The following is a 17,224-nucleotide window of genomic DNA, read 5'->3' on the forward strand; positions in this document are numbered from 1 at the left end:
CTGGTAAAGTGCTACATGACAGCCATCCATAGCCTCCTGTAAAGGGGACTGACTAAAGTCTATGGCAAATAATTCTGGTATTCTGAAACTGGAAGCTGTATCAATGACAAGGAGAAACCCCACCTGTTAAGGAAAAGAAATGTCAAGGAATTTCCTACATAGGTTTGGAAGACTTCTGGAGGGACTACAGAATGAGACATAAAGCCAACGTGGGGAAGATTGTAGGACTAGGAGCTGAAAAAATAAGAATAAATACAGAATTAAATTCGTAACTGGAATGATCTAATCGGCTTGTAGATCAAGCTGTTAGAACCACTGCTAGTCCTGGTATATCCTAAACAGAAACGATTGCTGATCTGTAGTCCACCATAGGACTGTTTCAGTGTCTTAACGTCACGAAGATAAAGATAGAAATCCGCTAAGAAATCTGAATTCCCCTCAACATAAAAAAAGGAGGATCGATATCAGAACAATGAAAAATATCCCGAGATTGGTGAAACAACTTCCTTATTGGATTGTTCTCGAAGTTCTTCTCCAGTCAAGAGGCGAGATGGTACTAGTGCTGCTGAATAGTCTAACACAAACACTCAAGTGTGATTGGCATCAGAAAACTGCCTGAAAAACGACATCCAAAGAGGAGTGGGCAGGCATCCCTCGTGGGCTGACATGACCACCACAGTAACTTGATTAATTGCCAAATAATCCTCAAAACCTGGGTGAGGAAGATACCCGATACCCAAGACAAGGCAACCGCCATATGAAAAGATATCTAGTATGCATGGGATAAAACCTAAAAACTCCCTTGGACTAGGAGGAACGTGATTTAAATGTGAACGTAAGTTTGGGATAATTCGAGAACAGATGTGAGAAATCCTTATCAATTGAAAGCACTGGCGAGGAAAAAACAACCCCATCTTAACAAGGTTGACATGGGCTTGTCTATCCATACCCCTAGCCGAGGATGATAAGCCTTCGTATTTACAAGACTGTGACTGAATTGTCCAGCCACGTTGTACAGTGAACGCAGACACGAGATCACAGAATAATGTCCCACATGGTGCATAAAATTCTTACAGGGCATCTCCAATGGCGCGTCATATGGCTGAAGAAACGTACCTTCAAAGAAAAGGGCATACTAATCAATGCGCCGTTGATTAAACCCATGATTAAACTCATGTCAGCCCGTAACACTCTACAACCCAACAACACGATGTTTACGGCGGCCATTTACAATGTATGAGCTCTCGGCCAATCAGCGTCATTCAGTCCGTTATAGTGTAGCTTACACAAGGTCTAAGCTGGTTCCCAAGCTGGTTCCCGGCTCCCGTTGCGCTCGCGAGCTTGCGCCACATTGCGTATATTGCTATAAGCGAGACAGGGCCCAGCTAAACACAAGGTCGCAAAGCATGGCAGAAGTAGGTAGACCAACGGAAGATGCCATGAGCGTGTTTAGGGGAGATGAGGATGATGAAAAAGTAAACAAACGACAGAATACACCTTCCAAGCTCCGTCAGAATGCAGAGGGATAATAGGCACTTGGTAGAACAATAAATGTGCCCTATAACACGCCTTTTCCAGGTACAAGGCACATGCTCTAGGTGTTGACATGTTACCTATTATTACCCCTGATAACCCAGGCTGCCAAGAGGCGCGAGAAAATTGAATAGCCACACGATTTATCCCACCAGGTACCCATTTACCCTGCTGGTTATATAGAGGCCTGTATTCAGTGACTGGATATCAGGCTTGTTTCCAACCTAACGGTATATCGCCCGTGCCTCCCGTGGAGCGCTCAGCTGACAGTGCATGCTGGCAAGAAAACGCACGTGTCATCCCCGTTATCTGATTCATTCACCTGGCCGTCACCTGGTCCGATGCATGTACTACCTGAACTGCCGACGCCTCGTGGGACAGCGGATTGAGTTTGAACCCTGGCCTCGAATATAGCCGTGGTGTTTCTAATTCAGTAATAATAATATAATAATAATGAATGTTACATATCGCAAAAATCCAACCACAAGGTGGATGCTCAAGCGCTACAAAGTGAGGTTGGAGTGAATAGTACAGTGAAAGAGATGCATTGAAAGATGTGATCTGAACGCAATAAAAACATGGAAACAGTTTATAGCGAGGAACAGACTATTCCGCAGTTATGGCGCGCAACCACTGAAAGAGCATTCTCATTAAGAGGCCAAGGCAGTCTGTAAGAAGGAGAATTCAATAAGAATTGCTTCCAGATTGCAGTTGTCTGGGTGGTTGAAGGGGCAATTCACTGAAAAGATTAGAAATTCTGGTGCTATGTCATTTAGACTCTTGTATGTGATACAGAGTACTTTAAACAACTGTACCGGGTTGTTTGGAAGCCGTGGCCGGAGGTAGATTCCAATGGAACGGGTGAATACCCGAAGTAGGAGACAAAATCATAGGCTCAGATGATGAAAAATATATAGCTACCTTATACAATGCCAAGCGTAACAGATTGTCGAGGGGAGACGAGATCGACAACCCCCGAGTCCCTTATACCAGGAGTTAAGGTGAGAATTGCAAATGCCCTTAACCAGAGAAGGATGGCAAATAGATGGCACGTGAGACCCGTCGACTTGTCGTAAAAGGTGACTAATGGGATCGGGTGGTGAGGCTTGCTGACCTGGGTAACATAATGTGTCACCCAAGTGCGTAGAAACCACCTCCGTAGTGTAGTGGTTAGAGCGTCCGCCCGGAGAGCGGAAGGTCGCGGGTTCGATCCCAGACCGCGTCATACCATAAGACGTTAAAATATGGTACTTGTTGGTCCCTGCCTGGCGCTCGGCATTAATGGGTACAACAAGGACTGGGTGCCTCGGAGTCAGTGTAATGTGCCCCAACCACTGCCGCTGCCATTGAGCTGTTGCGGCTACAACCCCATCATGCAGGCAAAAAAACGATTGCCGTCCGTCGACCTCGTCGACATCCGTGTCAAGCTGATCCGGAACGTATCCCGAGATGCCAGCCCACCGACCAGCCGTGGCTATGGCGTGGCCGGAGGGACGGTGGCCGGAAGATCCGCTTGGCTGAGGGATCCCGTGTGTCCCCAGCATAGGGGGGTGGCAGGACGGGAAGGTCCGAAGCCATGGAACCATACCCGACGCCAGCATGAACCAGTCCGACAGACCTCGACCCGTGGTCTCGTCTGGGACGGTTGGATGGATAGCCAGCTGTGTCTGTGTTTGTCCCGTGGACGCCGACAGATCAACAGACTGAGTAGCTGTGGCCATGGGTCGAAACGCCACGGGGAACACAGACTACATGGAAAGTCAATGGATAGCCAGCTGTGTCTGTGTTTGTCCCATGGACGCCGACAGATCAACAGACTGAGTAGCCGTGGCCATGGGTCGAAACGCCACGGGGAACACGGACTACATGGAAAGTCAAAGACACAATGAACATCGTTATAAAAAGAGCAGGGAGAGATGGATTGCCAGCCGTGTCTGTGTTTGTCCCGTGGACGCCGACAGATCAACAGACTGAGTAGCCGTGGCCATGGGTCGAAACGCCATGGGGAACACGGACTACACGGAAAGTTATTTACACAATGAACATCTTAAGATACGCGCTTGTGACATATGCATTTTGGCGGGAAAAATAGAGTTCAATAAAGTAACATAAAACGCAAGCAATATGTACAAAATATACAATGCGATGGTCAGAAACATCAACCAATGCGACACTACTGACCGGGAGTCTTGTAGTTCTTGAAAAGTTTGAGGGAGGACCCGTGAAGCACGAGGCACAGACACAACACGTGCAGATACGCGCTTGGGACATGTGCTTTTTGGGCGGGAAAAGTAGAGTTCAATAAAGTAGAATAAAACGCAAGCAATATGTACAAAATATAGAATGCGATGGTCAGAAACATCAACCAATGCGACACTACTGACCGGGAGTCTTGTAGTTCTTTGAAAATTTTGAAAACACTTCCACTCTGTAAACACGTCTTCTGTGTTGTCCATACAGAAAAATTATGAGAGGTTTTCAACAAACTATGTTGTGACGTCACAGCCAAGGGAGATAACTGCATAACTCTTTTAAGCATACCACTAGGGATAGCTATGACTTAGTTAAACAAATTCATTTCCATTCTGTATGTGTCTGTGGAATCCACAGGAATAAGGCAACCATAATCCAGAGGGAATGTTTACGCCTATAATTATATATGGTCTAAGCTCAACAAGTAACCTTAAAGGTTGGATTTGAACACATAATTCTAAGGTCATTTCTAACTTTAAATCCAGTTATAAGCAAACGTGTTTTGAATACAGCTTTGAAAATCAAACTGAAGTATTTAAGATTAATCACTTCCTTTCTGAGTAGATAAATGTCCTCCATGTAAAATCACGCATGGTCCACATGGTACCCGCTGACTGCTTGAACGCTTCTGTACAAACGTTCCTCAATCCAAAGTGACCATTTCAGTACATACAAACGAGATGTAAGACACTTAGGTTAAGTGCACCATCCTCAGAACCGAGGTATTGTATATAAATCCTGTATCCGCCCCTGTTTATCATATCATATAAAACGATATAACAAGGAGTTCACCCGTTTACACAATTCAGGATATGGATCAAGTAGAGACGTACGAAGGTGGGGTAAATTTTGTGACTTTAACATAACAATTATTCCTCGCAAAGTTAACGTTCTATTTGACCATGTGAAAAGCGCTTTTCTTGCCTTTGTTAATTGCTTATCAAAATGTTAATCTAACTTTTCCGATTGGTTGAAAATGTAATTCCTAGAATCTTAAAGGGTTCTTTGGACCAATAAAGAGGTGTATGAGGGGCTGCAAGCGGTGTAGGAGGTGCGTGGTTCTCATCCATCCATTACCAATAAAAACATTCCATGTCTCAATACATTTTGCCTCTGGTATATAAACAACGCCAACACAGGACAGGACAGAGATAAAGAAAACGCTGTTGAACATATATTATCCAATGTAAGTAGAGGTGGGACGTAACAAATAACATGTGCAGAAGGTCTAGGTCACATAGCAGTCAATATCTTGTGTGACCACCATTAGCATCAATGGTTGCCTGGCATCGGCGACCCATAGACTGGATCAGATTCTGGATGACCTGTAATGTTGTGATATTCTTCCAGGAAATCCAGAAACAAAGCATCCAAGGTCTGCTCACGATGTCTCACAGTTCGTAACACAAATGTTCAGTTGGGTTCAGATCTGGCAATTCAGCCGGCAATTTATGCCTTAATGCATGCATGATGCACGTGCATCTCGATTTCAGTGTTGTGTTTGTGCGAACTCTTCCCTTTCCACAATTAAAAACATTTCTAACCTCAATCGCAAACAATACTTTATTGGGCAATACAGGCTATACGACCACGATTCATGTTTCCCTCAAACTTGACTTCCGTTGTATATTTAAAAACATAGGTTCAAATACTCCATTGATACTTAAATGTCCTTTCCAATATTACGACGTTTCTTTTGCCTTACGGTATATATTCTTTTCTTATCCATGTGCTCTTGTGCTCATGTAGTGTACACACAAGTGTAGTAAAACTAACTGTTTACTAGTTGTAGTGACATAAAATGACTTTTGCATGGCAAAACCTATATCATGACCAAAAAGTCATGCTAACTGAATGTAGTTTAAAGCCGCAATCGGTTCTTGAGTTCAGTTCTTTAAGAGGTTAATTTGAGAATGTGAATGGTGGTGCGCTGATTATTAGGTATGTATTGTTATCGCAATTTTCATTGTTTTCCCCTTTCTGTCACACTTCTACTTTATGCTGATTTCAATCTACTTCCTTTGTTGATGATTTGCGTCTTTGTTTCTAGTACATACTTGCAAACCAGAGTAGTCTGTCAACAAAAGACACTTATCATCCTTTAAAAAGTGCATTGCTGTGAGGTTTCCCAAACAGGAGTACAAGGCTATTGTTCTCTAGATGTGTAGTATAGCTAACAATAGAGATGTTTCAATATGCCGGCTATGATGGCCATGCTGAAAAACTGATCATGGGTTTTGTTTGCAGGAACAAGCAATTGTAGTTTCAACTTTGTTGGTCAAGTGGTTTCTGAAGAGTTATTTATAACACATGATACACTATGCAAAAAATAAAATACTTTCCGTTTCTTAGAATCTGTTGCACCAGCATTGATTTAACTTTCTGCTCACAATAGGCTCCATAAAATTTAGCCTAAAAGCCTTGTGGTGTTGTTTTCAGGGTTTCTTTATCTGAAGTGTGAAAACTACTCTGTGGTGTTATCATCAATGACTGAGAGACGTGTTTGTAACACTACTTTTAAACGTGTTCCCACTAAATCATGGTATATCAGTTTAAAGGTTAAGGGGAAGACCAGGTTGCCGATGCACATGTGGTGAAACCCACGAGCATAAGTATGCGGCTAACAAACATAATCAGGTCGAACCTAGATTCCAACCCACAATCATAGGTTTCTGGCATGCCCAAGGAACGACTATGCGATCCTTATTGATAATTTGTAATGTATGGGGCAGTGGGGTAGCCTAGTTGTTAAAGCGTCCGCTCGTCACGCTGTAGACTCAGGATTGGTTCCCCACATGGGTACATGCGTGAAGCCTTTTTCTGGTGTCCCCTACCGTGATATTGCTGGAATATTGCTAAAGGCAGGGCAAAACCATACTCACTCATTTGTAATGTTAACTTTAAATATGGATATCATGAATTTCCTTATTTGAAGGTGATGTCAAGATCTCAAGATCTCAAAGACTTAGTTAAAAATAAATTCATGTACAAACAAAGATGTTCATTTACTGGTTTATTATATTTAAAACAGGCAAACCACTGCACTTCTATCAGTATGACATGAATGAAATATACTACTGACAAAAAGTAAGGGAACTAATGATTTGAAAGAAGTTCAGTTGGTTAGCAAATTGGTGAGACCCATGGAAGAATTCGCAGCTAAATAACTGAGGAACTCTAAACATGCCTCCAAGACAGTATCTTAATGAACATACAAAGTGACCATTTCTGGGTACAACAGAGGCCAGCTGGGTGGAGGGTTGGGGGATGTCACCATGGGAAGTTGCCCAAGTGTGTGGCAAATCAAGAGGTGTAATCTTTCCACATACGGAGGAAGAGACCTGGCAGTGACACAACCAGGCGTGATATCCTCTCACCACATTACATTGCACTAAGCAAATTAAGTGTGCTCTATTATCAGTAGAGAATTTGAATATGAATCATGCTAACCCAGCTCTATGTAGTCCTCGTGAAAGGGAATCGGCCTGCGAAGGGTGTGACCCTAAAAGTTTACCACAGGCAGCATAGATTGGGGCAGGCAGGGCAATACTAGGGATGGGCAGTGTACCAATGGTGTTACACCATGGGTAGGCACTAATCAAAGTGTTGGCGATGTCCCAGCCAGCAGTATGCAAGGGGAACAGTTCTTGACTATGTTCAGTTTGCAGCAAACACATGAAAGTTCATAACCAATATGCCATCTAGATGTTCATGTATTAACTAACATGGTGGACACATTAGTATTTACCTTTTCATCTGAAAATGTTTTTACAGACATTTATCAACATTATACCTTCACTTTCATGCCATCAGTTCCATTATTTTTAGTTTTTAGTACATATAAAAGAGATAGCAAAGTAAATGAACATAATTATCACTCACAAGCTATTTCAAAACAAACCCACAAGCAGGCAAATGATGAAAACATATACTGAGGATATGGCACTTTTTATATAATATATATATATATATATATATAAATTCATGTTACCAAAGGCCCTGGAAAAAACCCGTTCACACTATTCTGACTGAGAAACATCACATCCGAGTTAAACAATGTGTGGGGTTGATTATGGTTTAACACTGCTTCTAACCAAATATTTCATATATCACAGAATGTGGGCTCAATGAGGGATCAATCTCGAACCTGTGAAACTGGTGTCGTGCTCACAAATCTAACTATCACAGCGAAAGGTCAAGCAGGTACAGGTAGAATTATGATAGACACCATCTGCTTTGAGCCATGTCTGGGTTTTTCACACCAGTACAAATATATACTGGAAACAAGAGAATGGGAAATCAGCCGATCAGTAGATGCATGAACAATTCAATGATCATTCACTTAACTTTTGTGAGTTACCCCCTATAGCCTCACAATAACTATGTCTTGTGTAACATACAGAAAACTTTTGAGGGTGTAATTTTACAGCACTTGTGTGATGAAGACACAGCATAAGGATTTTGCATGTTCTATGTGGTCAGAGTAGTTGTTGATGGAAATCCTTATCCATTGTAAGTTACCTTACTGAGGAGGAGGTATGAGACAGAGTAATCCGTAAGGTTGCAGGTAAATGTTTCAGACTGACATTCTCTCTGTGCCTGGTTTGTATCTTTAAGGGTAGGTAAGAGACAGTTATCATACAGGGGTCTCAGCAAGAATCATGGGGAGGTCACCAAACAATATGACAGTCTTTAGTGGAAGATCATGAGTAATGTTACACTCTTTCTAGTTTATAGTAATACAATTTAAAATGCTATCGCATTTGTCACTTCAAGAAGGGTCATGATATAATATGTACAATGACATGTGGAGGAAACGTTGTTATTTTCTGTACATGTCAACCTCTGACACACCACCCAAGCCCATCCCTGTAATAAATGATTATTCTCCTACAGAAAAGTAGTGATATCAATATCCATTTGATATAAAAGCACTGCTACTTAATACTCTCTTTGTAATATTAAACACAAGAAATTTCTTAAGCAAAGTGTTCTTGTGGCATTTAGCTGGCATTCCTTGACAATTCATATCACAGGTTTTAAAAGACATTACATTTGCATACATCTTAACATCCTTATTCAATGTGACAGCACAAAAACTAAAGGTCAGTTAATGTCATGTGTCACATCATAAATGTCATGCTTACTGATTGGTCATCCAATTCTCCATGTTTTATGCGAAATGTCAATGCACTGAATACTAATATGCACCCCAAAGCACAACAACGAATAGTTGAGGTTGTCAATGGAGTCCTGTCAGTCAATAGGAAAATGTTTTCCTTCTTCAAAGCTAGTATTACATATAAATGTGTAATTTAATTAACATACTGCGACAATGTATGTTGTGTAAACATTTGCTGTTTCATTTGCTTGTTCTTAACTCATCTGATCTTTCCAATGTAATTAAATAGTATCGTAATATTCAGGTGAGCTGTTTTTCTATTTTTTTATCTTACTAACCTTGAACTTTTGTGTGAAATATCAATATTTGACACCTTTGAAGTAACTTGGTCCATCATTTATATATAATCCATTGATTTCTATTCCCATTTTTAACAACCCTGTTACGTTGAAAGCAAGTTTGTCCCACTGAGTAACCATTTACGTATTTATCCTATTTGTTTTCTGTCAATATCATGTCAAAACCTACAATCTTTATCATGTATGATAAATAATTTTAACATATGACAATCTGATTCCTCTAATTAATCCTAGTTTTTGTCACATCAGAAAACTGTTCTTTATTGTTGTAGTTGTAATCAGTCTCTCTTTCATGACGACAATAGTGCTATTTCAGTGGTATTGATGTTTAAACTTTAGGATTGTCAGTTTTTGAGGCCTCCTCATCTGCACTGTGTGTCTTGTCACAATCAACTTGTTTCAGAGCTGATTCCTTATTGTCTCCGACCTCTGTATGCTGCCCCATATCATTTCCTGCTTCCCAATCATCCTCACTGCTGCTACAATTCCCTATACCCAGCTGATGGTAGGTAGCTTCTATGTCTTCCTGTCCATCTCCAATATTGTTTACAGGAGAAAAGACAAAATCTTTGCTGATATCCACTTCCTTTGTGAAAGAGAAGGTAGCATCAACAAGAGTGTTGTAATCAGCTACTGTACCTGCAGGAACACAACTACCAGTCTTCCAATGTGTTTTCAGTCCACTGGCACTGATATACTTTCTGTTACACTGTGGACACTCATAAGGTCTTTCATTTGTGTGCAATCTTCTGTGGAGTTTGAGATGAACAAACTGTGTGAACTTGGCTGGACAGTGTTTGCAGTGAAATGGTTTTTCCCCACTATGAAGTCTCATGTGAGTCTTGAGATTGCTTGTACTGCTGAACCTCTTGCCACACGTGTGACATTCATGGGGCTTCTCCCCAGTATGGACCAAGTGGTGTTTTTGAAGATGGGCAAGCTGAGTGAAACCCTTCCCACATGTTTGGCACACAAATGGTCGCTCACCTGTGTGGGTTCTCAAATGAACTTTAAGATTTGATAATTGACCAAATGTCTTAAAGCAAACATTACATTCATAGTGCATCTTTCCATCCTTTTTCTTCAAGGGATAAGGGAGAGTTCTATATCCCCTCAGCCCAAATTGGTCAGATTTAGGCTTACTTAGGTTAAGTACTTGCTCATTTAAAGATTGTGTGCTTGGCTTTTGGAAGTTACTACTGACAGTGTTTGGGATGGAGGTATGATGAAATGTCGGGGGGTACAGAGGCCAAGATTGAAGCCCTGGATATGCTGGAAATGGATACAACTGATTCAGATGAAACATTCCAGGAAGAGGAGAAGATGGATAAAACAGTGGTGCACCTAGATTTGATCTGTTTGGACTTCCAAAAAGTTTGTAATGAGGGTCTCCCTGTTTCACTGAGGGTTGGAAAGCTGCCAGGGTCTTGTCCATCATCATACTGTTTGGAAAGAATGGATTTACCTTGAATGGTAGGGGAGGAGGTATTGCATTTTCACTTGACATATATTTTGATGGTTCTTTTGATTCATACTTCTGTTTTCCAGTAAACTGAAACACTGTCTGTCCTGCCAGAGGATGAGCCATACAAAATCCCCTTTTAGGACCTGATTCATGAACTTCTTGTCTTCTTTCCATCATTTTTTTCATGAGCAGTTTTTCAATACCATTCTTTCTTTTTGGTGTACTCAAAGTACATTTTGATGATGTACTTTGATGAGCTTCTGGTGGACCAGGGTCTTTCATAGATGATGACAGTGATGTTGTGTCTACCATCCCAAATTTCTTTCCTTGCACATCAAATATTGATTCTTGTGGACTATTATTCTGTTTCCCAAAATCATTACTAGGACTACCATCACGTTTGTGCATACTATAGTCTAAGATGTGCTGATCTGTTTCAGCTGATGCAGCCATGTCTTTCCTGCTGTGGGATGTTTCTTCATCATCACTAAGCACATGGCTATTAGAGAAACAGTGGTGGAATGAGGAAGATGAATGAGGAACTTGTCTCTCAAGCAGCTGGCGTTCTGGAATGTCAAAACAGGTGAATATTAATACTTTAATATCATATTATCCCTGTAGCTAATATAGTTCTTAAATATTATGCATTAAAGCTTAAAGTGTCAACAAAAATGACTACTTAGCATAGATATTACAAACATAGAAATTTGCTGCAATGACACGAAATTCATTTGAATTTATGGATGTCAGCTTCTTTATTTTAAGGAACACCTCATTTTGAAGAATATGGTAAAGAATATTTATTTTCAGATTTATTGTTCTATTGGGTATTTTTTCAGATGGTGTTGGCAATTTGAGAAAATTCACTCTGAAGGAATGTAAGAGAAAAGGTTAAATAAGGATATCCCCACAAAATGTGTAACCAATACTATGCAAGGAAAGCAAGGATTCTGTGTTTTTAAGGGGTCACATTGCAAGGGAAGGTACACCAGATTTATCAGTGTCACTCAGACTTGGTTGTGAGCAGACACATATTGCAATTGCTTTCTTTGAACCAAAATTTATACACTTTATGAAACACATGTAATATGTTTGCAATATGCTCAATACTAACATGCTATTGTCACGTTGCAGGTTGTCACAACATATTTCTCAATCTGTCATCATTATGGGCAAGATACCAACACACACATAATGTCGATAATTGATGCTGCTCTAAATACCTTACCAGCCTGACTATGCCAGGAACACATGACCCCTCACTGCTGTATACTATTCATAATCTGTAAACCATATAAAAATGGTTATATATAAAGTGCCTGTTTCCATGCACTTGTGCATTCTCAAGGCACTAACACTTGTTAAAGTAAGTACAAGTTGATTTAAGTTTCTTAAATGTTTGACAAGGTTTTAGCTTCAGTTTCACCTGCATAGACCCCAATTCCAATGTGCTTTGTCGGTATTAATAATTACTGTCTCTAATATCCTATCCTGTCAATACTCAGTGGAGAGATACACTAAAACCCAGGTACCTCTTCCTGAACATCTCTAGTGGGCATATGCACTGTTCTTTAGAGATTTCACTCAGATTTACCAGTATAGCTGAAACTTTGTCTGTTGAATATTTGTGCAACTATTTGGTGTTAATCACTGTATATTGTAACCAGCTGCAAATCTGATGCACAAAATGTGACAATATGGGACATGGCATTTATATAGGCTTAGGTTCAATTGAAGCTGATGTGAATGTACAATTTGTAAATGCCATTTGAAAATGAGAAATATGACTTCTTTGAGACGCAATTGAGAAGTTCGGAAGTACAACATTGGCAAACATGATAGATAACAACTTTTTCTGTTTCACGATAGTCGACCAAGAACCAAATGTCACATTCATGTAATGAAACAAGTTGTTATCCATAAATGGTGTCAATAATAGGAAATATGTGTTATATCTGCACACAGTCAAACAGTTGTTTCTTTGTACTTATATTGACCATGTATGAGTTTTCTAATGTCTGAGTTAAGGGCACTGTTGAGATATGACACCTAGATATTGTAAACCTATAAGAGGATTATTACATTTATTAAGCATGAGATGGACTTAATAAATATACCTTATCAATTGTTTAGATTTGAGCAACTTTGGTTGGTAACGCTAAACATACACAGAAACTTCCTAGTTCACACATCCTTACATTACAGTTGTGTGAAATGTTGATTGTTGACTTCCACCAGTGTGCATAGAGATGTTACTGTTCAGTGGTTTGCAAGTTGTCATTTCTAACTCTTTGTTTAGTTCAAATCTGAATATGCATTACTCAAATTGGCTGATTTTATTCAATCATAATTGTAGAATTGGATGACCCTGGTCAATGTGTGTTGTCCAGGATATAACCAAAGTTTACTGTGGTTGACCAATGTTAGTTCTTGTTAACATACTGTTGCAGTATTTTGGTTACTGGTAATAGTCTCCAGGTGATGTCATTGTAAAAGGTTGATAGTTCCATGGATGCAGTTATGAACAAAAGCCAAAGTGGCTGCCTCTATTTTTGTCCTCTCTTGGAATTATAGTCCTTCTTGTTGATATACTATGAAAATTCCAGTATCCTGCATCAAATTTTCAGTGTATTAGAAGAGACGTCCTCCTCCTCAACCTGTAGTTTGCATTATTATGATATGAAGTAGCTAAGAATCCATAGATAAAACTGTATTGACAGGCTTCTGAATGTGTTAGATGATTTGAATCTCTGCAGGTTTTCTGTTGCTTGAATAATGATTGTGCAGGATAACTTGTAAGGTTGTAAAGACCTGGCATGAGATTGTATATTTCCTTCAAATGATCCAAATAGGAGTGACCCAACTCATAATTCATACATGGGAAACCATCAGACCCAAGAGAGACTGACTCTCAGGCAAGTATTTCTCCTATTTGTGAACAATTTGGTTTGGTTTGTTGTTTTATGCTGCACTCAGCAATATTGCAGCTACATGGCAGCAGTCTGTGAATAATCAAGTCTGGACCAGACAATCGAGTGATCAACAGCATGAATATCACTCTATGCAACTGGGATACAATGACATGTGTCAACCATGTCAGCGAGCCTAACCACACTGTCCCATTAGTCACCTCTTACGACAGGCATGGGTTACTGAAGACCAATACTAACCCGGATCTTCACAGGTGATTTGTGAAAGTGCTGACTTGTATCTTCTTTATGTGGAGAGCAATGGGCCTACATTAATTCTGGTATATACAGCTCTTTATAGCATCTGTATGTTGCCTGCAATTGTTTTCAAAGGAGATTGATTTCCATCTATCCCCAAAGGGAAAATGTGGCTGTCAATAGGTGTGTCATGCACCAGACATTAACTCCAGTGTCGGGGATATTTGATGAAGCATTAGACATGCACATTATGTGGACACATATGACAAATGCCAGTCTCTCACAGTGGAACCCCAATCATTTTGTTTCATGTGTTCAGTGTCGTGAAGATCATGAGGAAGAGTCTTGTAATCTCACCGAACAAATTGACAATTCTGATGCAGATCATCCCTGGAAAGAGTGAGTGAGTTTAGTTTTATGCCGAACTCAGCAATATTCCAGCTACATGGCAACGGTCTGTCAATAATCAAGTCTGGACCAGACAACAGAGTGATCAACAGCATGAATATCACTCTATGCAACTGGGATACAATGACATGTGTCAACCATGTCAACGAGCCTGACCATACCGTCCCATTAGTCACCTCTTACGACAGGCATGGGTTACTGAAGACCAATTCTAACCCGGATCTTCACAGGTGATTTGTGAAAGTGCTGACTTGTATCTCCTCTATGTGGAGAGCAATGGGCCTACATAAGCCTGACCTGCTACTGCTTTCATAATATTGTCATCTCATGTAATAGATGATCACAACACCACTCTATCCATACACTTGAAAGGGTGGAAGGAAAAAGCATTTGGTGAAAATGGTAAAGAAACATTACAAATCATTGTGATTTTGACCTTACACTCCCTTCCACGGCCTTCCATATATTGACATAGTAATTATTTCAGACGCTCACAGTAAATTTGTCTTGAGATGTCACATCAAATATCTTTTTATTAGGTAATGAAGTAGATGATGACCTTGATATGTATGAAGGCATTGAACCCTTATGGCAATACTAAATTTGAAGGTTTAACAAACACAATGGCAGCATGTGTAAAGTTTGTCAGCCAATTGGGAAGTTTGCAAGTAACACAAGCATTTAGAGGGCATGTATTAATGAGAGGCTCTGTACCTCACCTGGTTCATGACAACAATATTATAATGACTGACTGACTGAGTTTAGTTTTACGCCGCTTTTAGCAATATTCCAGCAATATCACGGCGGGGGACACCAGAAATGGGCTTAACACATTGTGCCCATGTGGGGAATCGAACCCGGGTCTTCGGCGTGACGAGCCAACGCTTCAACCACTAGGCTACCCCGCCGCCCATATTATAATGAAGACACTTTAACCTTAGTGTGGTATAAACATCTACAGTGATTTGAAGAAAAATAGGGGCACTGTTTGCATTTTTTGTTCCAGTTTTATTTGTTTTTGCATTGTCTTTTATTCTCGAAAAAATGCCATTCTAACATTTTACGATATATATGTGCCGACTCATATATTTTTCAACTAAGTTATAATAATACCTTGATTACAGAGTATGTTGCTTCTACCCTACAGGGTTTGAAATACACTCAGGACAAAAGTAACAGAACCGTGTTTATATGTCAGATGTTGCAACAAAAACTGCATTCAAATGACTATTTCTCCTTTCATTTGTCAGAAGTATATTTAAGAGCATAGAGAAGGTCTTTCCACTGCAAAGGGTTACTAGGGGTCACAGTGTAATGAATCTTAAAAGTAGTCGTCCATGACATGAATTGCTATGGGTCCCTTGCATTTACTGTGATGGCATCCATGGACACTTTGGGGCTGCTGGAGCCTTTTCACAACAAAAGCAACAACTGCAACAGTCTTCCTAATGTTACTGGAACTATATCTTTTGGAAGTTGTTCGATTTTCATGGTATCCATTCACAAAGAATTACTTTTGGCCCTATCTATGGAGACAATTTGGTGGAAAAATGGTGAGTTGACCACATGGTTTTCCCATTTTGCCCATACATTGATTTGTCTGGCTCATTTTCACTTGGGTTGCACTTTTGTTGTCCATAAGGTCACATGATTCATTATTGCATGAAATAGTTTACTGAGAATGTTGAATCAAGATAAAAATTCATAACAAAGCAATAACTTTGAACATATACATTACTCCCCACTTCTAAATATTGTTATACCAAATTTCAGTGCACTTGGCATAATGTATAACATTGGATTAGAATTCAGTGAGTTCTGTTGTGAGACAAAGCAACTGAGATCTTTCATTGCAAGTTTCATCTCCTGAGGCCTTGTAGTTTGACAGAGAGGACAAATGAATGAGGACAAATGAATTCCAGGACATAAACTCACATTATATGTCAATTCATGATTTATCTCCAATTGTGCAAAAAAGGAAAATTTCTATAAAATAAGAGGGCTAAATAATTCATTCCCACTCCTCTTTTTTTAATGTCTATGTTTGTTGTATAACGTCATGCCAAGCAATGCTTCAGCTATATCACTACCAAATCCTGACACTGACAAGCCTGTGAATGATAACATAGGAATCCTGCACTATCAGAACATTACCCCAGGTTAGCAAGAGGACACCAAATCAGTGCATCTAGTAGTGTGTATACAAAATTCTAAGAAGAAATATTGAATGTTTTATGATTTATGCTCTGGAAAGGATGTTCAGAGTCTGTTTCTTGATTCCTCGTGAGCTTTGAAGTTCCACCTGTTGTTTCCTCAGAAATCCAAGATGTAATGTTTAAACTGCTGAGCAGCAAAGGATATGAATTCAAGGCTTGCAGGATGGTCATACACAAGGTCACAAAGAAATATTGTGTAAAATATGGGGCATGGTGGGTGAGCTGTCTAAGGCGCCAGGCTAGTTATCCAGCGAGCTCGAGGAGCCGGGATCAAGCCAACCTGTGACTGGGTGTCAAAACCATGGAGTCAACTTTGTGTGCAGACTCTTTCAGTGTTGTCACAACCCCTAGCGAACAGTACACAGCCCTGTGCACTTAAAAAACCCACAAATCCGTTGGCAAATGACCAGATGGTGGCCACATGAACACCTAAAGAACTGTCGGAAATAGAAAAAAACCTGTTTTTTCACATTTATATCTACAATTTATGTAGTTAATATGTGAAAGTGTGAAATATCTGTTAAATTTAGTTTGGCCTAACTACAGTCTCTGTGGTAGGGAGGTAGGAAACGTTAAAAACGGACTTTACTGAGGAGAGATTAGTGCAGAAACGAGCAATGTGTTGTTTTTTTCTAAGTCGACTTATTTGGAACAGACCTTGGCTTTATGCAAATTAGTGTGCGATGATATTGTATTACAAA

At 40.0% G+C, this 17,224-nt stretch overlaps 1 protein-coding gene and 1 long non-coding RNA gene across 3 annotated transcripts in view; one reads left to right on the plus strand and one right to left on the minus strand.

Annotated features, from left to right (window-relative positions):
• The first annotated feature begins 7,902 nt into the window (after nucleotides 1-7,902).
• The window catches only part of LOC124285247, a 35,917-nt gene continuing 26,595 nt past the window's right edge, over nucleotides 7,903-17,224 (plus strand). For both annotated transcript variants that reach the window (XR_006900770.1, XR_006900769.1), the window contains exons 1-2: nucleotides 7,903-7,989; nucleotides 11,173-11,315. This is a non-coding gene — a long non-coding RNA (uncharacterized LOC124285247). The remainder of the gene's footprint in view (nucleotides 7,990-11,172; nucleotides 11,316-17,224) is intronic.
• The window catches only part of LOC124285245 (PR domain zinc finger protein 1-like), a 57,397-nt gene continuing 48,765 nt past the window's right edge, over nucleotides 8,593-17,224 (minus strand). The window contains exon 5 of the mRNA XM_046721445.1: nucleotides 8,593-11,298. Within this exon, the coding sequence (XP_046577401.1) occupies nucleotides 9,596-11,298 (1,703 nt within the window). The 3' untranslated portion in view covers nucleotides 8,593-9,595. The remainder of the gene's footprint in view (nucleotides 11,299-17,224) is intronic.

This window comes from Haliotis rubra, unplaced genomic scaffold (genome assembly GCF_003918875.1).
Source record: "Haliotis rubra isolate DU_JTF1 unplaced genomic scaffold, ASM391887v1 Scf356, whole genome shotgun sequence".
In the NCBI taxonomy this organism is placed as follows: domain Eukaryota; kingdom Metazoa; phylum Mollusca; class Gastropoda; order Lepetellida; family Haliotidae; genus Haliotis; species Haliotis rubra.